Source organism: Beta vulgaris, chromosome 9 (assembly GCF_026745355.1).
Source record: "Beta vulgaris subsp. vulgaris cultivar EL10 chromosome 9, EL10.2, whole genome shotgun sequence".
Taxonomy (NCBI): Eukaryota; Viridiplantae; Streptophyta; class Magnoliopsida; order Caryophyllales; family Amaranthaceae; genus Beta; species Beta vulgaris.
Window position 1 is genome coordinate 40,101,775 of NC_079210.1, and position 26,906 is coordinate 40,128,680.

General features: G+C 33.5%; 1 protein-coding gene across 1 annotated transcript; it reads right to left on the reverse strand.

Moving 5' to 3' along the window:
- Positions 1–15,619: 15,619 nt before the first annotated feature.
- Positions 15,620–22,047, reverse strand: LOC130590224 (cysteine-rich repeat secretory protein 1-like). Its single transcript, XM_057392265.1, has 4 exons — positions 22,019–22,047; positions 17,435–17,856; positions 17,031–17,399; positions 15,620–15,699 (listed from the first exon to the last, which is right to left on the reverse strand). Exons 1-4 carry the CDS (start codon positions 22,045–22,047, stop codon positions 15,620–15,622), a joined length of 900 nt encoding a protein of 299 aa, XP_057248248.1.
- Positions 22,048–26,906: the final 4,859 nt, after the last annotated feature.

Here is a 26,906-nt window from a genome sequence, read left to right on the forward strand (position 1 = left end):
CTCCGAGATCCGACCCGACTTAAAATCCGGACATCCGACTTAAAATCCGAACATCCGACTCCGAACCTGATCCGACTTATTTTTCTTCCAATTTTTTATAATAGAATAGTCTTTTATAATACAATAATTTAATCGTTACAATTTATTCTAATCATCATATGGAAATCTTATATAGTACAAATAATCTATGTAATACTATTATTTTTAACAATCATTTTTTCTATGGGAAAATCCTATATAATATAATTGGTTGAAAGTCAAAGTCAGATTATACATAAATGATACATTACATAAATAAGAAAGAAGGATTGATTGACTCAAAGTCGGAGTCGGATTTGGATGTCGAATTATTTTATGAGATCCGACTCCAACCCTCCTCCGACTCGGAGTCGGATTTTTTAAACGGAGTTGGAGTCGGATTACTTTTTTGTCAGAGTCAACTCGGATTTTTTCCTTCGAATCGGAACGGATTAGGGTCGGATTCGGACTGGATTGCCATCTCTAGTTGTTGATGATAGTGGGATTATTCCCCCATGTGTATTGAAAACCTTGTCACCATATCCTCTACAACCACGTTCTTCAAGATCTCACGCGTTGCTTGATGATTTGGCCCTCTAAGATCTCACGTCCTTTTATTTTCCTTGGACCGGGTTTTAACCTTTCTTTTTTGACTTGGAACTGTGTTTTTTCTTAGGGAAAAGCTAAAGTTCGGGCCGTTAGATAAAAAAAATATTGTTATATTTAATTACTCATATTTATTAATAATATGATAATGTATGATTCTAATACAATGCATTTAAATGTTTTGCATTGGAATTAAATGTTTTTTCCTTTTCTATTGAAGAACATTAATTATATGCTTTGCATTGAAATTATATATTATTCTCCTATGGTGAAGTTGTAGAAGTTGGCTGTGTTTGCTCTCGAGGCGAGACTAGATGTTACTCCCTCCATTTCACAATATATGGCACGCACGATATTCGAGGTCGAACTTTGACCATCAATTAATCTCAATTTATGTTAATAGAAAATTTTTAAAAATAATATTATTATAGTATTTTTCAAGACGAATCAAACGGTATAATTTTTATAATTTTTATTTATCGTATTTGGAAGATATTTGGGGTCAAAACAAATTTTCGTAAAGTATGAATGTTTTATATTTTGAAACAGAGGGAGTAAAAGATAAATATTGGTTTGGAATTCGTTTCGTTGATTGTAATGCTCATAATCTGAACAATAGCTTACTATGTAGTCACCTGGTTGTTGAGCATTAACACATTTATGCACAATAATTGAATGACAAAAGGAGTAAAATGTAGTAACTAGGAGATATGCAGGATTTTTGTTTACTTTTTTCATTCTAATTTGTTTGCTAAATCTTTAAGCATTTCTTGAATGTGTGTTTTTGTTAATTTGTATTTGGTAGGAGACTCAAATTTCCAGGTGATACTTTTATATTTTAGTTTAAATTACGATGAACTTTCTTTGTTCAATTTTAGTTGGTTGCTTCCTGAATGATTCAATTGACTCTTATGGTGTTTGATTCCGTTGACTTGATGGATTCACACTTCACACAAGCAGGACGCTGACAAAATGAAGAGAAACCTAGGTTTGTTAATAAGTTTAACTAATTTCATTTCATAGACATTTTACTTGACTGATCAATAATCAGACACGAGCAACTATTTTAACTTGCTGTCCAAACAATCTCAAATACTAATTCAGCCATGTTTGACAGCTTTAAATCATTAAAAATTTAGTATAAAAGGGAGTGAGTCCATATCTTCTCACGCATTTTCTTTTATTGCTTGTGTGCCACTCTTTTCTATTAATTGCTGTTATGTCTATGGCCCGTCTTTTAAAAAGATAAAATTTACGGTTTCTTCATCAGGTTCCCCAAGTTTTTAAAAAATTCACGTGGTACCTTCTAAGTTTTAAAAATACACGGGGTATCCCTAAGTTTAATAATAATTCACGTGGTACCCTCGAATACCCTTAATGACTACTGACGTTAACCGACGTTAGTCATTGACCCTAATTTTCTGTTTTAAACCCTAATTAACCCCTACCTCTAACCCTAACCCTAACCCACCACCCTCCCACAACCCTACCTAGGAGCTATAATCACCTTGACAATCACCCATTAACAAAGAGTTACAAATTTTGTAATTAGTAAAAGAATTTACTAACCTTTTAAACTTGGTTTTAAGTTGAGGTCAAAGTCCACTTATCAATCATGTTTGAAAGGATCTTAGAACCACTTGATTCATAATGGATATTTTGAAGTAGATCAAGTGCATAGCTTTTATTTTAAAATGTTTAAAATTTGTTAAAAGCTATTATGATAAACATACTTATTACTTTTGTATCTTCTATGTAGATATCATGTCTGGTAACAATAATAATTCACCTTTTAACTTACGTTCAATCCTTGAGAAGGATAAGTTGAACGGGAACAACTTCCTTGATTGGGAGAGGAATCTAAGAATTGTTCTAAGGTCCGATGGTTGAGAGGATGTTCTTGAAACCCCGATCCCAGTTTTAACTACGCATGCTACCTCTTCTGATGCTGATAAAGAGGCCCATAAGGCCATTGCAGATTGGTCAATAATTGTTACTTGCATTATGCTCGCGGCTATGGAACCAAGCCTTCAAAAGAGGTTTGCAATCTTGGATGCCTATATCATTATCCAACAGTTGAAAACCATGTTTCAGCAACAAGCTCAGCTTGAGAGGTATGAGACTCACAAGGCTATTCTTGAGTGTGCGTTAGTTGAAGGCAAGCCGGTCGCCACTCATGTCTTCGAAATGATCAGTTATTTAAAGGCAATGGAGAGGTTGGGTTTTCCTTATAGCCAAGAGTAGGTTACTGACATCATTCTGCACTCACTTCATGATGGGTTCAATCAGTTTCGATTGAACTTTAATATAATGGGGTTGTTTCTCCGTTTATTTGAATTCAATGTTTTAACATAGACAGGAAATTAAAAACATAGATCTATTGGATAATGAAGGGTTTTCATTTACAATTGAGAAAGGTTGTTTCTATGTTGGAAATGATCAGTTATTTCTATTCTTGTTTTGGATAATGAAGGGTTTTCATTTACAATTGAGAAAGGTTGTTTCTCCGTTTATTTGAATTCAATGTTTTATGCCAATGCTAAAAGGTTTAATGGTCTATATTTCCTAGACTTAGACAAAGATGTCCTTAACATAGACAGCAAAAAACATAGATCAAACGATACTAATTCTACTTACTTATGGCATTGTCGTTTAGGACATATAAACGTGAAACACATTCAGAAGTTACATAAAGATGGACTTCTAACATCCTTTGACTTTGAGCCATTTGATGTATGTGAATCGTGCTTAATGGGTAAAATGACAAAGTCACCTTTTACTGGAAAGGGTGAAAGGGCCAGTGATCTATTGGTGGTCTAATACATACTGATGTGTGTGGACCAATCAGCACAAAAGCAAGGGGAGGGTTTGGGTACTTCATTACTTTTACTGACGATTTAAGTAGATATGGATATGTTTGATGAAGCATAAGTTGGAAAAATTCAAAGAATTCCATAATGAAGTCGAAAACCAGCTTGGTAAGACAATCAAAGCACTACGATCCGATCATGGTGGTGAATATTTGAGCCAAGAGTTTAGTGATTATTTGAAAAGTTGTGGAATTCTTCCACAACTAACTCCACCTGGAACACCTCAGTTGAATGGTTTATCCGAAAGGAGGAACCGAACCCTACTTGATATGGTTCGGTCTATGATGAGTCTTGCTGATCTTTCAATATCCTTATGGGGATATGCTCTCAAAACTGCTACTTTCACACTTAATAGAACTCCATCAAAGGCACTAGAAGAGACACCTTATGAGATATGGAGTGAAAAAGTTCAAAGCTTGTGTTTTCTACATATTTGGGGATGTGAGGCTTATGTAAAGCGTTTACTTTCAGACAAACTTGTACCTAAGTCAGATAAGTGTTTCTTCGTGGGTTATCCCAAGAAAACTAAGGGCTATTACTTCTACAATCAAACTGAGGGCAAAGTGTTTGTTGCTCATCGCGGTGTCTTTTTGGAAAAATATTTTATTTCCGAAAAGGCAAGTGGGGGTAATATATTTCTCGAAGAAGTTTGAGAAAAGCAACAAATGGACATAGCTCAACCTATGTCAGATTCAGAAACATAAGTGCCAGTTGGGGAGCTAGAAGTAGTTCCTCCTTTGGAGGAAACTTCTCCCATAATTGACCAAGTGTTGGAGGATGTGCATCCCGTACACGAACCTCCTACTGTCCCACTCGAATCTAATTCGTGCGAAAATTCTCAAATTGTTGAGAAGAAAATTTCTCCTGTTGCAGCCCCTCGTAAGTCTAGTAGAACAAGAATACCAACCAAGAGGTTTGTTGATTTCTTGTTAACTGAAAATTCTGAGATAATGATTTTAGAATTTGAGGAACCTACTACTTACAAGCAAGCTTTGATGAGTGAAGACTCCGAAAAATGGCTTGAAGCCATGAGGTCCAAAATGGCATCCATGTCTGAAAATCAAGTATGGGACTTGGTAGATTTCCCGATGGGGTTACACCTATTGGTTGCAAATGGGTTTTCAAAGTGAAAACAGACAAGGATGGTAATATTCAGGTTTACAAAGCAAGGTTGGTTGCAAAAGGGTTCAAGCAAGTTCATGGTATAGACTATGACGAAACCTTTTCACCGGTAGCCATGCTTAACCGTTCGGATACTCCTAGAGATCGCAGCCTTTTATGATTACGAGTTTTGGCAAATGGATGTCAAGACCACTTTCTTGAATGGGTTCTTGAAAGAGGATTATATATATGCACAACCGGAGGTTTTGTGGATCCAGAAAATCCTAGGAGGGTATGTAAGCTTCAAAAATCCATTATGGATTGAAGCAAGCATCCGGAGTTGGAATCTTCGTTTTGATAGACAGTCAAACAGTTTGGTTTTCTCAAAAACGGAGAAGAGTCTTGTGTTTACAAGAAGGAAAGTGGGAGTAACATAGTCTTCTTGGTCTTGTATGTAGATGATATACTTCTCATAGGAAACAACATCCCCATGCTTGAGTCAGTCAAGGAATGGTTAAAACATTGTTTTTCTATGAAAGACCTTGGAAACGCTGAGTACATTTTGGGGATCAAGATCTATAGGGATAGGTCTAAGAGGATGATCGGACTTAGCCAACGAACTTATATAGATAAGATCGTCACTAAGTTCAACATGGAAAACTCTAAGAGAGGTTTCTACCCATGCAACATGGCGTGTCGCTTAGCAAGACTCAGTTCCTTCTCGACCTGATGAGATTAAGCGAATGAGTAATGTTCCTTATGCGTCAGCTATAGGTCCATTATGTACTCCATGATTTGTACTCCCAGATGTTTCATATGCCTTGAGCATGTGTAGCAGATTCAATCAAATCCAGGTGACGCACACTGGAGTGCAGCTAAGAATATCCTAAAGTACTTAGAAGGACTAAGGATAATTTTTTAGTGTACGGAGGTGAAAGTAAGTTAATTGTTGAGGGTTACACAGATGTGAGCTTTCAAACTGACAAAGATGATTTCCGATCCCAATTTTGTTTCATCCTTTTTCTAAATGGAGGGGAAGTGAGCTGGAAAAGTTCAAAGCAAAGTATTGTTGCTTATTCTACAACAGAAGTTGAGTACATTGCTGCGACAGATGCAGCAAAGGATGTCGTTTGGATGAAGAAGTTCATTCTGGAGCTAGGAGTAGTGCCTAGTGTTGGAGATGGTATTGTTTTACATTGTAATAACAATGATGCCATAGCTCAGTCTAAGGAACCAAGATCACATCAAAGGTGTAAACACGTACTTAGAAAGTTTCCTCTTATTCGAGAAATCGCTGAGAGAAAAGATGTAATAGTTAGCAAAGTTCATACGGATAGCAATGTCGGTGATCCTTTGATTAAATCATTGCCTCAACCTAAGCATGAGAGTCATACTAGGGCTATAGGACTTAAGCATATAGGAGAGTGGTTTTAATTATGTACTATTTCCTTTTAATTAGTTCACAAGTAAAAGTACTCTTATGATATGTTTGGTTATGTTTATCAATTAAAGGATATATTCTTATTTAATATTGGTTTAGTATTAAATAAAACGTTCACAGTATTTTATAACAGTTGAAAGGATTGTCAAATACGTGATTTGACAAATCAAACCCTATCTAGTGAACAAGAGTTATAATATACCTTGGTCCCTAGTCCAAATCATTAAAATTGAATGTAAACGATTCAGTTTCATGGACTATATTGCAAGTTGATTGATATCGCAGTTTCATGGGTTGTGGGGACATAGTGATGTCTAGTCACATGTATAGTTGATACTTGTCGGGCAGACCTAGTAGGAGTTCTCTAAACGGTTTACGAGAATCTCATTAATATATTAAGTGGATTCTTTGGACATGAGTATGACACTATTCATACTTAAGGATTAGTATGTTTTTAACACTGCAAAATATCGTGTCGTAAAAGGATGCTATAAAGGCAGTGATTGGAACTACTATGAATTGAGTGGGAGTTTGGTTATACAAGATGGGATAAAGTCCTCCTAAGAGTTAGGATTGGTGTCTTGGCCTCTTGAAGAGTGAGAACTGAAAATGCATGGTCGTGCTCAAATGGATTAAGAAGTTAATCATTTGTTTCGACAGTTCGAACTCGGATTTCAAGAAACAACTTGAATATTTGTATGGTTTACATACGATGTTACCATGTCATCAAGTTAGACATTAAGCAACTTAAGGAGTTTGAAGGCTACACACTAGTTCTTAGACAAGTGGGAGATTGAAAGATTTTTTCCTCGATCAAGTGTAACAAACTAAATATATATGGACATATTATAGAGATAATATATTCAATAATATATATTAGGTGACCGCAACATTTTGCTAGAAGATAATTGCGGTTTGTTGGACTAGTATAAATAGGGCCAACTACTAATATATATTGGGTCCTATGAGGTCACACAATGTGACAACCCTTGGATATTACCCGAATCCATTTATGAAATAGGTTGGATGGTTTTTAGATGCATGGGTGGATTGAAATGTAACTTATGAGTTTATTAGGCTCATAATGTGTATGACATTATGAGGCAAATAAAGCCTCATGAAGCACCTCCTTTGTAACCATCTTATATAGTAATACGGGGGTTACAAAGTGAGTACACTTACATTACATTTTCTAGAGAGAAAAATTAGTTTTTTTTTCTCTCTACTCTTCCTCTCTCTATTTGAGTGTCATACATCTAAAAAAGCAAGAGAATTATACTCTCTTCCGTACTAGCATACTGGGTGATCCAAGGGTTGTTCGTCGACCAACATTAGAGGAACGGCATTTGACGTTCTAAAGGATCTCCACTAGAAGGCTAGTGGTGTAAGAAGAATTCACGCATCAAGAGGTATTATTCTATATACTCTTATTAGATTCATGTTAATTTTTGCAAAGCTCTTGGGTTAGATTTTTGAGTATGTGATACTCATTTTCCGCATTAAGCATCTAAATTCCTACAGATTCCTGATGCGAAGCTCAGTGCTTTTTTAGTTCTTCCTCATCTCACGAGTGCAACCATTTCGGGTCTGAATTAGTGGGGTTTCCTCACTTCACTGGTTAGGGCTGAGAAGGTAACAAGAGAGAAGCCGGCGGGCAGTTGGTCGTGCGTATTGTGGCCGACGGGACGGTGCGGGTAGGCTAACGAGAGAGAAGAGGAAAAAATTAAAAATCGAAAGCGAGACCAAGAGATAGAAGGTAAATGGTGGTCGTACGGTTAGCGGACTAATGGAAGATAGAGAGAGAAAAGGGAGTGACACTGGAGGCTGATGGTTGTTTTAGGCTTTCAATATTTTGTGAGAGAATTGCCAATTGGAAATGGAGGGTTATGAGAAGGAGTTGGGAACCATTGATGATGGAGCTAATCAAAGGTGGAGATTTGAGTAGAGCAGATTTACATGGATTGTGGTCTTGTGGATTGATGACATGGAGATACTTCCCGCCACTTTATTGGGGTTTGAATGTTTCGAAATTATTTATGGTTTTACGCTTTTCATTTTTGAGTTTCGAGTTTGAGTTTTTTATTAATATTATCACTATTATTTCAAATCATAATGCTATCATAATCGAGTCATTTATATAAATCCAATGATTGATCGTATATTCGTAGAATCGTAGTTCATATATGTATAATACTCATTATTATTATTGTTAGTTATATTATTATAGCATATTAAGAGTCGATACTCATTAATAATCAATCGCGTATTAGCTAGAATGGTTCCAATATTATTCTATCGTACTAAAATATGTATGCCTACTGATAAGATAGATGTTTATAGTCACATATATACAAAGTTAAGAGAATATCATAAACATTATACTAGTATTAAACTATAGTATAACATAAAGACAATTAACTTGAATAATCTTATAACTTATAAAGACAAGAGTAACTCACTAAGTGTTGTGTTACCATATTGTTGTTAACAAGTTACTATCTAGTAATTAGTAAGTACTATATTTGTTAACTTATTTACTTATGGTTGTTACTTGTTAACAATTAACTTATTGAATTTACTTTTTAAGAAGCTATGGTTTGCTTTTATATGGGAGAATGATTTGGGGATATGTTGTTATTATTATTATTATTATTATTATTATTATTATTATTATTATTATTATTATTATTATTATTATTTTTGTGCAACATATGAACCCTAATTATAATCACTTAAGCCTCATATGAACCGTTTAGGTAAACATATGAATGTATGATTGTCATTTTCATAACATATTAAGAGTCGTTATACTAACTTATAATCAATAGAGTATTAGAGTGGTCTTACAATTATTTTCATACCTTCTGTTGTCCTTGAAAACGATAATTGTTATGTTTTATTTGCAGATAATGGAGTGGAAAAGATGAAATTTGATGAATTTTGGAGCGTTTAACTATGATTTGTTTTTCGAAAATGGAGACAAAGGATTTTGGAGTGTTTAACCGTACATTTTATGGGGGTTCTTCCACTAATGTAAGGATTTTTTTTTATAGTACTTAGCTGATAACACAATTGGGAAGTTATTTGATTCTATGTAATACGATTTTTTTGCTATTTTTTTTTATTGTTTTTAAAAAAAAATTAAAATAGGTAGTTAGCTTCACCTTTTCTTGCTCTATTTTATTGGTGTCCGACCCCTCTTGACATATATAATAGAGATATCAATGTACTACTCAAAAGATTAAAGGAAAAATTGATTCTAATAATCCAACCTTTGGGTCGTTCGCTCAAAATAATCCAACCTTTTGATTATTATTTAATAATCCAACCTTTTAGGACAATTCGCAAACAATGCACCGTGACCTGTTGAAACAGGTAGGTGACCATTAGAATAGGTTAATTGCACACGTGTCATGCCCTGATTTGTTGTGATCTAATTAATCAATATTAATCTTAATTAAAATAACCAAACAACCCCCCACCCCCACCCCCACCACCACCACCACCACTGCCACTCCCAACAACCCCCATTTCACCCACACCGGCCACCACCACTGCCAACAACCCCATATCACCCCACCCCAAATAACACCACCACCACCATCAATAAGAAGAAGAGAGAGAGAGATTCGAAGGGAGGAGGATTTTAGTTCCTCAATTTAAGAGGAAAACGAAGGAAGAGGAGGGAGAAAGCAGAGGAGGCCGAAACAGGGGAGAGGAAGAGGGAGTTCGGTGGTGCTGGCGCTGGTGGTTCGCCGGCGAAGCTCTGGCACCGCGAAAAAGAATTGAGTGGGTTTGAGAGTGGTGGTGGTTCGCGAAGGCTGCAGGGGACGCAGCAGAAGGCGCCGCGAAGTGGGAGGAAAGGAAGGACGACGGAGGTGCGAAGGGAAGGAGAAGCTGGCGGTGGTGGTGCGAATTGGTGGTTCGAAGGTGGAGGTAGTGGTGGTTTCGAAGTGGGATGCGGGGGAGCGGGAGGGGGATTCGAAGGGGGATGCGGCGGAGGGGGAGGGGAGGCGCTGCTACGGGGGAGGTGGTTGGTGGGGGTGCTCAAAGTAGGGGTAGGGGAGGGCACGGGAGGGGGTGGGGTGCTCACAGTGGGGTCGGGAAGGGCGGTGGAGGGGAGGGGGTGCTGAGGGAGGGCAGGGGAGGGGGGGTGAGGGAGGGCAGGGGAGGGGGTTCCTGGTGAAGTGATGAGTAGGGTGGTAAGGGGGGAGGAAGAGAGATAGGGAGGGAGGGTTAGAGAAGAAAAAAAAATGGAATTTTTTTTTTAACAACTTCAACAGGTTACCGGTTTCATGGATCATTATGAGCAGATACAACTAAAAGGTTGGATTATTAAATAATAATCAAAAGGTTGGATTATTTTGAGCGAACGGCCCAAAGGTTGGATTATTAGAATCAATTTTTCCAAAAAAATATAGAACCAAAGAATAAAAAAATTGTACTCAAATCTCATGAATCAAATGTAAAACACCAAATAAAAATTTTACTTTATATATATCACACTGTAATTAACAAATTATAACTAAGCAACAAACATAAGAAAAAAAATCTAATGAATATTTCATTTTAATTACAATATATTAAAATCCCTAAAATCCGAAAACTCATAACTGCCCCCACTTTGCACCCTACAAGACAAAAAACAAAGTTAGCATGGATAACAAATGAAAAAAAGGATGAAACAATTTATGTAATAACTTACCAAACTATCAACCATACCAAACGCTATATTTTGAAAAAGATAAGAAATTTAAATTTGGGCTCTCATCGAGCACATGGCCCCAAAACATTTACCCAAATTGTCAACTACAATTACTTGAATCCATCAAGAAACTATGGGCATCACCTCACTAAAGTAATCCAAAATTGGACAACGTCGTGTATGTACTCTAGTGAGAGTTCCCAACACAACAATTTGGGTTTCAATTATTATAATCAACAAAATGGGACATGTTTTGAGACCTTATATTTTGAACGGAGACATTTATCAAGCTCAACAGCAACCATCAATATAACATGCTCAAAAGTAGATCTTTAAGATTTGCTCTCGGAAAACTTTTGTCATCGAAAAGTTCAACATAATCCAACCAGCACAATTTTAACCTCAACATAATCTAACCAACAACCGTATCAAGCTCAACAGAATCCAACCACCACTTAAAAAGGTACTAACCAATCCCAAAGATTGGACAACCAACAAAATAGAACCATACCAAGCTCAACAAATCTCGCAAGAAAAGACCATATCCAACACATGAATACCAAATCAACAATTTTCACCCCAACAAAAAAATTCAAAACACAATGTATCAAATTTGCCACCAGTTAGAAAATAAATACAGCAACCAATGGTTGCACAACCAGCTCAAAATCGGAAATCTCACTAAACAACAATAAAAACCCGATGTTTAGCGACAATGAGGTACATCAGGCAGCAGATTCACAAGGTGGTTATTCCACCTAAAAAATATTTAGATTAGCAATTTCGTTTAAAACCAATAAGAAAAATTGTTAAACCGGCACACCAAACACACAACCTACCATAGGAAGTGAGAGAACATCAATATCATCATCCACACAATATGTCTCATCCATGGCATTTAAACAACTCTCAAATTCTTCTTCTTTAAGATACCCAAACAACCAGTTTTGCGTAGTGACAAAATCCTTTACATTCTTAGGAAGTAAAGATGACCTATATTTGCTCAAAACCCGCCCACCCATACTGAATGAAGATTTAGAAGCAACATATATGATTGAAATAGCCAAAATATCCTTGGCCATTCTAGAAATAGCAGGATATATAGAATATTGAGACTGCCAATACTTGAGCACATCAAAATCAGAACTACGCTGAATAAGAGGAGAATTAAGATAAGCATCAACATCAGATTGTGCTCCCCCCAACAGATGAATTACTCGCCTCAAACTGATATGACAAGAATCAAAATGACATACTAATTAATAATACTAGAGTATTTAATTGTAAGTAAGCTAGAATAAAGACAAGAAGAAATAACGTCAAACCTGTCCAACAACGAAAACTAGGTCAATGAAGAAGAAGATGAAGCACGATGTGTAGAAGCAAGAGAAGAAGCGGAATCGGAAGTGGAAGACGTGCTATAAATTGCATAAAGCTCAACAAAAGCATCATATACGCTTTGCACCTTTTCCTCCACATCACTAGGAACATAGAGTAAGTTGTACAAGTTCCTCACAAACCGAAGTTTGTAACGAGGATCAAGAACAACAGCCACAGAGATAATAATAGAAAGATATGACCAATACTTCTCATATTTATCCATCATTTCCTTACACATAGTACGAACACTATAAAAATAATGATTATGAGCAACAACCAACAACTTCTCAATTGCAACAATGTTAGCAACGTACAAATTTGCAGTGGGATAATCAGAATCGGAAAACAGAAATTTGCAAACAAACTCAATTATTTCCCACTCAAATGGAGTAAGACTGTGTTCAAAATCAATCTCCCTAGTTGAAAACAGATCTAAATCATGTCTAGTTGTTAATGCGCGTTTCATCATATTATAGGTGGAATACCACCTTGTACACATGTCATATTTAAGCTTACTAACAAAACTTAGACTTTGCATCATTCACACATTGTTCAAATTTACATTTTCTAAGATAAGAACCTTCAATGTAATTTACCGCTTCACGCAACTTAATCACACTCGCATCAACAATTTTCATGCCACATTGAACAATAAGATTCAAAATTTGTGCACAACAACGAATATGAAAGAATTTACCCATACATACAAAAGACAAGATGAATTCAAATCAGATTTTAATCAAGAAACAATAACATCCACTAGTAGAATAATTGTTTATTAATGCGGTAGTATTGCTGCGATTTTACCCATACGCAACAATATATCACGTAAAAAGAAAAGAAAAAGATAAAATAGACATATTGCTATGGTTTTGGCTAGAAACTGCCACAATGGATTTCAACGGAAAAATTTTCAAACTCAAGTTGACTTTTTGACCAACTCTATTGATGTGGTTTCCAACCAAAACCGCAACAGTATATTAAAATATTACTTATTTTTATTAATATTTAAACCTATTGTTGCGGTTCTTTAAAAAAACTGCAGCAATAGACTATTTTACGTAAAAAATGCACGCGGCCCAATTAGGGTTTTGTTCCTCTTTATTAGCCGTTTATTCTCTCTCATTTCCTTCACCAGCAGTTTAGGATTTTGTTTTTTTCTCTCAATTCTCTCTCATTTCCTTCATTAGCCGTTCAAGATTTTTTTTTCTCGCTCTCTCTTCTCTCTCTCATCTCTCTCTCATCTCTCTCTCTCCTCACTCCTTTCATAAAAATCTTTCTCGCCCGTCGCTGCACTCGATCTAGCATAACGACGACGCACGTCTCAGTAGTCGAATCGGCTCGATTGAAATCTCGGTGATCGACAATCGTGTACAACACCCCCTCGGGATTTCACCACCGATTCCGCCGACGACGCCCGGATAGTTGTCGGCCATCCGGATTTCAGGCTGACGGCTCGTTGTGGTGTTACGTTTTTCGGTGAAGGAGAAGCAGTTCATGATGGTGTTGCCTTTTTTTCGGTGAAGGAGGAGCAATTCGTTGTGGTGTTGCGTTTTTCGGTGAAGGAGAAAGTTGAGGGTTTATTTTATTTTTTGTTTTATTTTTCAATTTTTTTAATTTTTGTTTGTTGTGAATTAATACTACCTCTGTTTTTATTTAATTGCAATATTTACCTTTTTGCACAAACTTTAAGAAATGAGAAAAGAGAGTATAATTGACCCACTTGCCCCTGCTACTAATAATGTAATTAAATTGGGAGAGTAGATGAAGGGTAATATAGTCAAATTATCCCAAAAACTTTCCTAAAAAGGGAAATGTTGCAACTAATAAAAAACACCTAAAAGTAAAAATTGTTGCAACTAAATAAAAACAGAGGTAGTATAATGTTAGGCTGACGAGGATTTTTGTTTGTTGTGAATTATTTTTTGATTCGTTGTGGACTTGTGGTCTGCACACATTTCAATATTTTTTTGGTTTATTTGTTTTGTTGTGGTATTTTTTTTTTTAATTAGAAAATTAAGCTAATCCAAGAGCTAACCCCTACCAGGCTACTAGCCTGTAGGAACTATCAACACATTGGTCGGTAAGACATGCATAGCATGCTAAGGAAATACCCCAGCATAATGCTGGGGGGTAAGGATCGAACCCCTGACCTCAAGGGCTAAGGGGGAGCGCTCTATCCACTTGAGCTAGCTCCTATCCTTTGTTTCGTTGTGGTATGGACATTTCAATTACTTTTTTTTTTGGTTTCTTACTTTTTAGTTTTAATTTGTTTCTTAGTTTTTTCATTTCAGCTTTTTAAATTTTTTAGTTTGTTTTTCTTAGATTTGTAATAGTGAATTGTTGTAACTATGTTTATATTATAATTATATTATAACTATCAAAAATTTACGTCTAAAGAAATGAATTGCTGTAGTTTTGGGAAGAAACAATAGGAATATACCTGTATTTTTAATATTAAAAAAATAAAATGCATTTCACATAAAGACGATTAACTCAAATATCGTAGTGTTATATATCTTGAATTAGCTTAGCGGCTATCATTGGCACTTTCATTATGTACAATAATAAATACTTGGATTATTTAAGTAGATGTTTTTTGTTTCAAATTCCATTATACGTTGGAAGACAATTAGCCAAATGATTAACCCATCACCAATTCATCATTGATAGTTAACTGATTTATAAACTAAATCATCATTATCAATTGTCATCTTAATCTTTGACCACAGCCAATCACCAATTCATCATTGATAATTACACATTGGAAAATTATAGATTAATGAAGAATTTGAAATTGAATTGTTCGATATTAGCCAAACGTTGAATCTTTAATAAAATAATTTTAAAAGAAAATATGGCAACTTCAAAATGCGCTCTTGTAGACAAATATAGATACGTCTCCTGGCATTATAGTTGTGTTCGACAAGTTTACCGACGTGATAAAATTCCAACCGAGTTGGAATTTCCTGCAATGAATAATGTCTTGACCCGAAGTGAAAAGATGTACACGACATAACCGATATCAAGTTTCACCCAAATCGATGCGGGTTTCCTTAAGAAACTGAAATTAACTGAATCAGAACTGAAAATAACTGTTAGTAATCGATAAAAAGTCAACTAATTAACCAAAACTGTATGGGTCAAACCAAAAGACAACTATAAACTGAACTGATGAACTAAATATTGAATTAGCTGTATGGATTGAAATTGAACCGAAAAAGTTTAAATTGAATCAATTAAGCTCGGAAAAACAAACTGAATTAACTGAACTGAAATCAACTAAACTATTTGTTTTGAACCAAAACTGAACTAGTTAATTGAATTGACACCTCTAGTACAAGTGACAAGTTGATCCCCCGCCCAAAAAAAATGATACAAATTTAATATCAAATATAAAGAGTTCAAGCACAAGCATTCAGACATGCCATACAAGCTCAAGCAGATTTCGCAAAAATGACAAAGGATTTTATATCATTCTACAAATGTACATCATAGTTAGAAGAGAAGCTTCAAAGACAGTGCCACGGTGCAAATACTTACTATGATTGCATAGATTATTGGACTTCCTCGTGTTCCTGGAAGGAAGAGAGAGACATATCAGGATCAAGACTGAAAAATGTTTTCGTTCACATTCAATATATATTAAAGGGTTTTTTTGTCAGAAAGGACCTAATAAAATGCAAGTTTTGTGGGGAAAGACCTAATAATTTTTTTTTGTCTAAAAGGACCTAATAAAATACTTCCAATTGTGAACAAGAACCACTTTATGAATTTCCGGCCAAATTTACCATTTACCGGCGTTGACCCTTTTTTTTACCCCTAGTTGACTCTTTAGTAATAGTCTGTTTCTATTTTACAGCGCACAAATCCCTATTGAATCCTCAAACTTAATGTTCCCGTTGGCTTAACCTTCTCCTTCTTTATCTTTAATTTCAACTTCAACTTTTCAAATTGTGCTTCAACTTTCAATTTGTCAGCCTTCATCAAAGCCATTTCTTGCTTTACCACCTTCAACTCATTCAACAAAAACTTATTCTCATCAACAAGATCATTAATCACAATTCGTTGTCATTCTGTCATCTCATCATCCACCCATCGAAAGAATTTGCATCCCCTTGGATTTAAAATAGGAACAGAACATTAAAGAGTCAACTAGGGGTAAAAAAAAGGGTCAACGCCGTTAAATGGTAAATTTGGTCGTAAATTCATAAAGTGGTTCCTGTTCACAATCGAAAGTATTTTATTAGGTCTTTTTTGACAAAATTTTTTTTATTAAGTCCTTCCACACAAAACTTGTATTTTATTAGGTCTTTTCTGACAAAATACCCTATATTAAATAATGACAAATTTTGGTTTTTTCGTTTTTGTTGTATAGAGAGCGACAAAGGACAATAATATGCACGACTTTCTATCCCAAATCCTAGGTAAGACTTTCACACAACTTTACCAACTTAGCTAAATCATGTCCACCTAATTAATGGATAAAATTTATGGTAGAGGAAGGATATGATACTATCATACCTACATGATCGGACTTTGGATTGTGGTTCTAGGAAAAAAATAAGGTTATTGACTCATTATAAGTTTATAACCTTATTCTTTAAAATTCAAAGGGAAATTAGGTTTGTACCATAAGAGACACAAGTATGTTCCTTTTTCCTCAAATAAACTTGACAAATTGAAAATTTAATTAATAATAGTAATAATAACAAAAAAAAAAAAAAATTATAAGACATAAGACATACGAAAATTGAAATGGATATTATTGATCCAAGCAATTGTAGATGATTACCTGTGGATGTGAAAATTGAAATGGATATTATTGATCCAAGCAATTGTAGATGATTACCTGTGGATGTGAAAATTGAAATGGATATTATTGATCCAAGCAATTGTAGATGATTACCTGTGGATGTGAAATCTACTCGAGGGGAAAATCTTCGTTTACGAACTTGATGACGAATTTGATCAAAAGTTTCTGCAAATCTCCATGGAGGACTTGGCTCCTCACTAGATAATATATAGCTCAACCTGCAGCTCGGCATAAAAATTTGTCCATAAACCCTACCAGTATAGTTCCTTGTGAAGTTTTGATAACCAAATTCCAAGCATGTTTTGCACTCAAATGAAGTAATATCCGGGTTGCATTGCGCTAGTGCATATATATTTTCACTCGACGAGTATGTGACTTTCGTCGTGGCAAAATAACGGGAAGAGGTAAAAAATTCACGGCCTACATCGAAAATGAGGCCGGTGACCAGATTGTCCATATAGCCTGACTGAAATGGAGTTCATCTAATGCAGAGTTACTGCTTAAGTGATATAGCGTAGGCAATTCCTCCATAACAGAGAAAATCGAACGGTTTGAGTAATGTAAGGTGCATTCCTCATAGGCTATGAGGCTTTCTACACTAGAAATACACCATGAGACGTTGTTTGCAGCACTAGCAACACAACTCTGGCAAACACTAAGAGGTATGTCGTAACGACAGGAATAGAAGGCGTTTACTTGATCTTCGCCTATACCAGTAGTGTAGTTGTTGTAATAGGTGGTTGATGCCTTGGATGCGAGTTCATTGATGGATGTTACGATGTTGGATGAGTAATTGCTTAAGACACTGTATGTGCCAAAATCATTGTAACAATATTGCTGGATATAAGTAAGTTGGGCATTGGCTAGAAAGAAATATGAGGAGATGAACAAGAGGGGAAGCTTAAATTTTTGGAGAAAAAGAGGGATATTCATTTTTTATTATATAGTCTTAATGGTTCAAAGGTATTTGTGTTCATGAGTTTTGTGAACTGTGGTTCCCATTTTATAGGAGCATAACTTTCCATAATCCTGAGATGTCCCACTACTAGAAGAGTTCAATCCTGAATAATAAAATAATGGAATTTTTTCAACAGGATCTGGATCGTTGTCATCAGTTATTTCATTTTAGTAAATAAACATATACTTCCTCCGTTTCTCAAAGACTGAAAGACTTGTAGTTTTCACACATGCTAATGTAGAAGTTTGAGCGTTTATATCTCTAATTATGTATTGTATTTGTTTTTTTTTTTTTTGATTGGGAAATTAAGTTAGCCCAAGGGCTAACCCCTACCAAGGCTACTAGCCTTGTAGGAACTACCAACACATTGGCTGGTAAAGCATGCAAAGCATGCTAAGGAAATACCCCAACATAATGCTGGGGGTAAGGATCGAACCCCTGACCTCAAGGATCAGAGGGGAGTGCTCTACCACATGAGCTAGCTCCTCATCCTTTTATGTATTGTATTTGTAAAAATTAGATATTAATATACTACTCATCAAGAGAAATTTAACAAGATCCCACATGAGACATGACTATATTTTTTCTTATGTATAAGTCATGAACGATGGTCAAAGTTAAATATGTGAATAGTGTAAAATATCAAAGTGTAACAATTTTTGAGAAATGAAGGAGTATAAAACTATTGTCATGTGAGTCTTATTGGACTTAAGTCAAACTTCTAGATAATTTACTGGAATAATTTCCAATTTTTTTTTTGTTTAGAGAAGCGTAACTACATCTATACATATCCGTTGAAAACAATATGTTGCAAGATTTGTTTCATAGTTCATATTCAAAAAGAATTACTACTACTTCTAAAAAAATTTCTTAAAACCTGTTTTAATTGATCCACCTTTTGCAATTCCGAAAATAATTCAAAAAGTCGGTCATATATATGGAAATTCAGTTTTGGAAAAAAGTATTTGAAAGTTAGAGCATGTTCTTTTTGGTATAAAATAATTAAACTGAATTGAAGTGATTGCATCTAAACTGTACTGAACTAATTGCAACTGAACTGAACTGAACTAAATTATAACTAATAGTAGTGATAAGAATCTAATATAATATTATTTAATGAATAATAAATTCATAATAATGATTTATTGATAATAATAAGTTATTAAATAAAATAATAATAAATCATTTCAATAAATTATTAAATAATAATAATAAATTATTATGAGATAGATGGAGTAGTCCGTAATAAACAGTAAAACTAATAACTTGACGAACAAAATTAGAATATAGAAATATAGAATATACTTTATCACCCAACGCTAAAAAAGAACGTTACAAATTTAATAGGATGTGTACATTATTTTTAACAATTTTCAATTATTTTTTTTCATTTCAACAATGACAAATATTATTGTTGTTATTATTGTTGGAACCCAAGGGAACACTCAAGAACGGGGGGGGTTTGAATTGAGTGGTGAAATCTAATCGATTTTCGCAAAATTCCTTTTACAACTCAGTGCCAGGCTCTGAGCTAAACACTCGAAAATTGCTAATTTGCGTTTTTGCGAATAATAAACTTAAAAGATATTAGATTTGACACAAGATATAACGTGGTTCAATCTCACCTCTGAGATCTACGTCCACAAGAAACAAAAACTCTTTTATTTCTTTGAATCCTAAAATATCAAACTCTTGATACAATACGATTCCCCTCACTACTAACCCTAGTAATGACTCCCAACTCTAAGTGTTGGCACTCTCTATAATGTAAAAGTTACAGAAAAGAACGATCCTCAAAGATGTGCTTCTTAGTCAAGCAAATAGAGGACAATTACAGTAACTTAAATCTGACTCGATCAGTGCTATGCTCAGTGCCGGAGGAAACAGTTTTCAGCTCTTAATATTTTCGGTTTTTGTCTCTGAAAACTTGAGTTATGACAATGAATTATAAACCCTTTTATAGTACATGGTGTGGACGAAAATCCTTCAAAATATATTTATCATTTACTCCTTAATTTAAGGGACCAAAATTTCCTTTTTAGAAAAACAAACTTTATCCTTTTTCATCTTTATCTTTAATTCTAAAAAGATAAGTTTTCCTTAAATCAATGTTTATCTTATATTTTGAATAATCAATAGATTTTCTTTTTATCTCAAACTCTTTTATTATCTTCAATTCTTTTTATCCAAAAGCAATTTTCGAAAATCTTATTCTTTATAAAAACTGTTTTACACTTTTTTATGAAAACACGTTTTACTTAAAAATTATTTTACAAAAGCGTTTTTATTTTTATAAAACACGTTTTCTGTTTTTTATAAATTCATTTTGCATAAAATCTGTTTTACGTTATAAAATTCTTTTACAAAATAGAAAACTGTTTTTATAAATTCCTTTTTATTAAAAATCTGTTTTACGTTATAAAATTCTTTTATAAAAATATTTTATCAAAACACGTTTTTTAAAACTTTGTTTTTATCAAAACACAATTTTTATTAAAATCTTTTTCCAAAATTCGTGTTTATCAAATTCTTTTAGAAACTCGGTTTTATAAAATCTTTTTCTAAAAACTCGTTTTCCTTAATCCTTTTTATTTCTGATTTCGAAAACCTATTTCCCTTTTATATAGATATATAATTTCAATATAATTATTTACTTTCTTAACTCCAAGAAAATAATAATTATACTAACTTTATATTTCTATATTTAGCACATAGCATATCACTAAGTTAGAGCATATTACATTTTAATCCAAAGTAACTATTCTAAGGAACATATAAACTTGACTTCAATCTTGATTCTTCTTTTCTTCAAAGTCTTCATTTATTAATTCCTTTCTTCATGCATCTGTTGCAACTGTTACATACTTTCACACTAAAATATATTATATTAATTTTCATCATCAAAACATAATATGTGCATAAAACATAACATGTACATGCACAACAATTATTAATAGTATTATTATTATCATCTATTAAAAAGTTTGTACTTTGAACAATGACAAATATTATTACAATGTGTACTTCTTAGGCTTAAATTATCATTTCAATATAATAAGCCGAATCATACAGAAAAAAAGTATTAGCAAAATAAGAATTAGCAATATTAAAATAATAATAATAATATTTTTTTTCAATAATAATAATATTAAAAGCAATAGTAATAGGAGCAATAATAACAATAATAGTATACTAATAATAATAATTGTAATCATCAATGTTGTTAAAATCGAGATTCTAGTTTGAATCGAGAACAACCTTTAGAATCGAATCGTAAAATTGAATCGTAGAATCGTAAGATTCTACAAACATGTATAATCAAGATATTGCACTCAATCTTCATTGAATATGCTAAAATTATAAGTTAACATACCTAAAAATTGGAAAAAATAGTTGTTTACCCACTATATTGGCAATAACTAACAATATATATCTCTTATTTTCTTTGTTAGCATGATATAAACTTGCGAGGTTTTCGCTAGTCAACAGAAATATATAGAATCGTCTAGAATCGCGAATCGAATCGTCTACCATATTTTGAATCGTAAAATCGTAAGATTTTAAGATTTGAATCGCGATTTTAATAACTTTGGTAATCATGATATTAATATTTATAATACTAATAGTAATAGTAGTAATAATAATCATGATAATAATAATAATTATCATTGTTTTTATCATCGGGAAATTAAATGATTGAACTGAACTGAATTAAACAAATTGCAACTGAACTGAACTAAACTGAGCTAAAATAAACTGATTGAAACTGAACTGAACTGAAAATAAATTGGGAAGAACATGCCCTAAGTTGGTATAATATGCTGACGTCAAATCCCTACCGTCATGCATCGAGTCATACATGCATTATTTTGTTGGAGTATACTACAGTTTAATGGAATTTCAAAGTTAACCATGTATTTATTTATTTTTTGGCAGCTCAACAATGTATTAGTTTATAGCTTTGTAATAGTGCACTAAGTTTGTATGAGTGGAATGTTAAGAGAATTTTCTGGTTTGAAGGTGACAGCATTGTTAACATGGTGCCTATAACTTGGGTGTTGAATTGTTGATAACCAGGTCACTAGATTTAGAATACCGGAAAATACATATACCTGCTTTGCGAGAATTTAAAATTTTGGACGACCTGTTCATGATTATGAGGAATGACAAATGTAGTTAGAGATTTAGAAATATTTAACATCCATGTGGCATTATATAGGGGGCACCCATGTTATTATATTGTTTCTCCAAAAAAACATTACTTTTGTAATATTTAAACTTGTATATCTCAAAAAATACGTTTTTAAAAAAAATAAAAAATACAACAATGTTCATGTATTTTTATTCTCTACAAATAGACATCCATTTTGATATAATTTCATCACATTTTTATTTCATCCTTCTCTAACCATTATAATACAAACGCAATCTGTTTATATAGAAACATTATACTCCCTTCGGAGTCCACTCATGGTACACCCGGGTGTACCATGCTCATGGTACACCCAGGGGCATTTCTGTAATTGATTGCAAGTTGAGGGGCACGTTGGTAATTTCAGGGCAATAAATGACAAAAAGCAAAAAGCAAAAATCTGAATCCAATTCTTCTTTCTTGCTCATTTCTCTCAGTTCTTGCTCACCAGAAAAATCTGATTTTCAATTCTATCTTCTCGCTCTCCTCCTTCCAAACCTTCCAAACACAACAATGGAGATCTGAAATTCGCGAGATGAATGATGAGATGATGCTGACGCGGACTCGAGATGATAATGATGAGGCAACTGAAGAGACCCACAACCCATCCACGACGATGATGAAGACCCACGACCCAGATCTGATTATGTTTTTGCTCATTTGTTTTGTTGTTGTTGTTTTTCTCATTTCCCTTAAGTTATTCGTATTGCATAAACCAGATATTTTTGGTTGTTTAATATGATTAGGACATGAACAAAATTATGGGTGCTGATTTTGAATTATCATTGTAGGAATGAGCAAATGTATTCTGCAATAATTTTGAATTCTAATGTTCAAATGAGTCAAGCATCTATGCTTATTTAGAATGATTGAAGATTATGTGCTCATTTACATAATTTGTGTTGGATGATTATTGCTGCTTAGTCAACTCTTATGCTTGCTGTAGTTTTTTTTTCTATTCATTTCATCTCTTTCTTCATTTTCTTTTTTGCTCACCCGTAATTAGTTCGTTTTCGTAACTGCTCATTTGCACCAAGTTTGCTCATTTTCTTAAATGAGTAGAAATACTTGCTCATCTGATCATTTTACTCATTTGCTCATTTGATCATTTGCTTAATTTGCTCATTTGCTCATTTTGCTCATATCATTTGCCCATTTTGCTCATATCAGGTTTACTATAAAGATTCTCCTCCCTCTGTCCATAATATAGTGTTTGTTTCTTTTTTACACAGTCTCCAAGACGTAACTTTGACCTTTAATGTCTTCCATTCTGTATTAATAAAAAATATAAAAAGTTGATATTATGAAACTACACATTGAGACGAATCTAACAAGATCCCACATGAATATGTTTTTTTATATATACAAATGAGAATATTCGGTCAAAGATTTTAAAGTTCGACCACCAAAAATGAAGTAGGCACTATATTATGGGACGGAAGGAGTATGTTGTTTGTGCATACAATATATGTTGTTTGCGTATCAACATATGTTGTTTGTGTATAAACAAATAGTATTTGTGCATGTATAAACAGAGAGTGTTCGTATATTTTTCAAACACATCTGTTTATACGGAAACACTATATGTTGGTTGTGTATCAACATAAGTTGTTTGTGTATAAATAGATAGTGTTCGTATTATTTTTCTACATATCTTAACAATAGATAGAGAAGGGTAAAATAAAAATATGATGAAATTATATCAAGTTGGATGTCTATTTGTATTGAATAAAAATATATGAATGTTGGTATATTTTTTATTTTTTTTAAAACATATTTTTTGAGATATATAAGTTTAAAAGATAAAAAAATAATTTTTTTGGACAAACTACATCATGACATGTGTGCCACTTGTGTGTTGCCACATAGATGTTAGATATTTGGTAAATGTGTATCGGTTAGACATTTATCATTTTCCCATGATCTATACAAATATCCTAAAAGGCGTGCATAAACAAGAAATTATGCCACGTGGCACTCTCCCTAGGGAGTTTTGAATTTTGATTCATGTAATCTATGTACAATAAAAAAATTTAGAAATTGCGTAGTATAGGGGTTTGATCCCGAGACCTCAAGTACATACACTAAAGCTTAAACCACTAGACTAAGTTGTATTTAGTGTTATTATGATAAAGTGTTATATTAATAAATCAAATTTTTTCTTACCCAGGGAATAGCCCAGGCCTAATAACTAGTTATACTCTAAAAAGTGAGCTAGCTGATTATTCTGAGTTTGGTTATAGGGAATTTTCGTACATGAAAGAGTCTACATTCTACAGTATATGCCATGTACCGCTATGTACTGTATTATGTTTAAATTTTTTTATTTTATTAAACAAAATGGGGTGTGTTATATAGAGCAAAAAAAGGCTAAATACAACAAAACATATTAAAAAACTAACATACCCTTTAGGGGGATCATCTATGACAAATGACCCCCTTTTGGGTGCGGTCATCTATGATAAATGACCCCGCTTTGGGGGGTCATCTATGACAAATGATATCCCTATAGGGGTGGTCATCTATGATAAATGACTTTATTTCCCATTGTAGTACATATAATCGCAACCTAAAAAATATAAAGTAGACCTACCAACTTTGAATAATATGACAATAAATTTGAAACTTAAACAATTGAGTACTCACCAACTGTTGTTATTATTATTTAATAAAGCGACTTACATAGTTGAAGCCCAATTAAAAATAAAAAAATGGGTGCAGTGACGAGAGAGTACTAACATGTTAAATCGAAAAGTGTTTGTGGTGAGTGAAAATATATTCTCAAATTTGCTTTGGGGTGAGTAATAATTGTGAAATTATATTATTAAAAAAAAATTAAATTAACCATGATTAAATTAAACATAATTTTAGATGCTATATTGAGCTTTTTTTTGCTGTATATAGCACTTATAAACAAAATTGGCCCACCTTCGAAAACACCGCCTTCCTCTTCCCCACTCACCAATCACCATTTAGATATCGTAACCGCAATACCCATTACGCTACACTACATAGAAGTACTTCCCAATTCCTCCGTTTTATAGCCTCATTACCAGATAGTTATCTTTTTATAGCGACTTCATAAACTGATCCCACCTAATGGAATAAAACTAGTATTTGGGCTTGGACGTTGTCCCGAATTGGTATTATGTTTCCGAGCTTGATATGTATTTTTTCCATTCCTACTAAAATATACTAAGGCCATATACATATAACCTGATATTAAAAGATATTTATTGATGAAACACATAGATTATTACGTAATAGTTAATCAGATTTTGTCATTTAAAACAATTAGTTAAAGAATGCTAGAGACAAGAACTCTTATCTAGTAAAAAATAATATTCTTTAATTTTGGCATTATATTTTTGTGTGATTGCTCAATTTTATCTTTACAATATTCCAGTTTTGCAAAAAAAAAAAAAAAAATGATTACAGAACTTGCAAATTAGTTATGCAATATGAAAATTATGTTGCATAACCAGTCAAACACACTAAAAAAGTTCAAGGACAGTCTAGATATGTCTAGTACTGTCGGTATCATTACAAGAGAAAGCTCAAAGACACAGCTACACTAAAAATAATTGCAATTATTCCACCAAATATTGAACTTGCTCGTATTCCTGCAAGAAAAAAGTATTATAAATAAAGATTTTCGATGTTTCACACCTAATAGACTAATAGAAAAGTGTTAGGTGCAAGTGTTAAGAATGTTCAATCCCAACTCCCACATGGAAAGAATAGCAAGTGGAGAAGCTATTCATATAGTGGTGATCAATACATTAGTATAAGGCCTTTTGAGAAGGTGCTCAAAAATAAATCCGTGTGGGTTCGGCCCAAAGCGAAAATATTGTACTAGTGCATGTATAAGCGTGCGTCGACGGCCCAACAGCGAAAATATTGTACAAAATTATGGGTGCTGATTTTGAATTATCATTGTAGGAATGAGCAAATGTATTCTGCAATAATTTTGAATTCTAATGTTCAAATGAGTCAAGCATCTATGCTTATTTAGAATGATTGAAGATTATGTGCTCATTTACATAATTTGTGTTGGATGATTATTGCTGCTTAGTCAACTCTTATGCTTGCTGTAGTTTTTTTTTTCTATTCATTTCATCTCTTTCTTCATTTTCTTTTTTGCTCACCCGTAATTAGTTCGTTTTCGTAACTGCTCATTTGCACCAAGTTTGCTCATTTTCTTAAATGAGTAGAAATACTTGCTCATCTGATCATTTTACTCATTTGCTCATTTGATCATTTGCTTAATTTGCTCATTTGCTCATTTTGCTCATATCATTTGCCCATTTTGCTCATATCAGGTTTACTATAAAGATTCTCCTCCCTCTGTCCATAATATAGTGTTTGTTTCTTTTTTACACAGTCTCCAAGACGTAACTTTGACCTTTAATGTCTTCCATTCTGTATTAATAAAAAATATAAAAAGTTGATATTATGAAACTACACATTGAGACGAATCTAACAAGATCCCACATGAATATGTTTTTTTATATATACAAATGAGAATATTCGGTCAAAGATTTTAAAGTTCGACCACCAAAAATGAAGTAGGCACTATATTATGGGACGGAAGGAGTATGTTGTTTGTGCATACAATATATGTTGTTTGCGTATCAACATATGTTGTTTGTGTATAAACAAATAGTATTTGTGCATGTATAAACAGAGAGTGTTCGTATATTTTTCAAACACATCTGTTTATACGGAAACACTATATGTTGGTTGTGTATCAACATAAGTTGTTTGTGTATAAATAGATAGTGTTCGATTATTTTTCTACATATCTTAACAATAGATA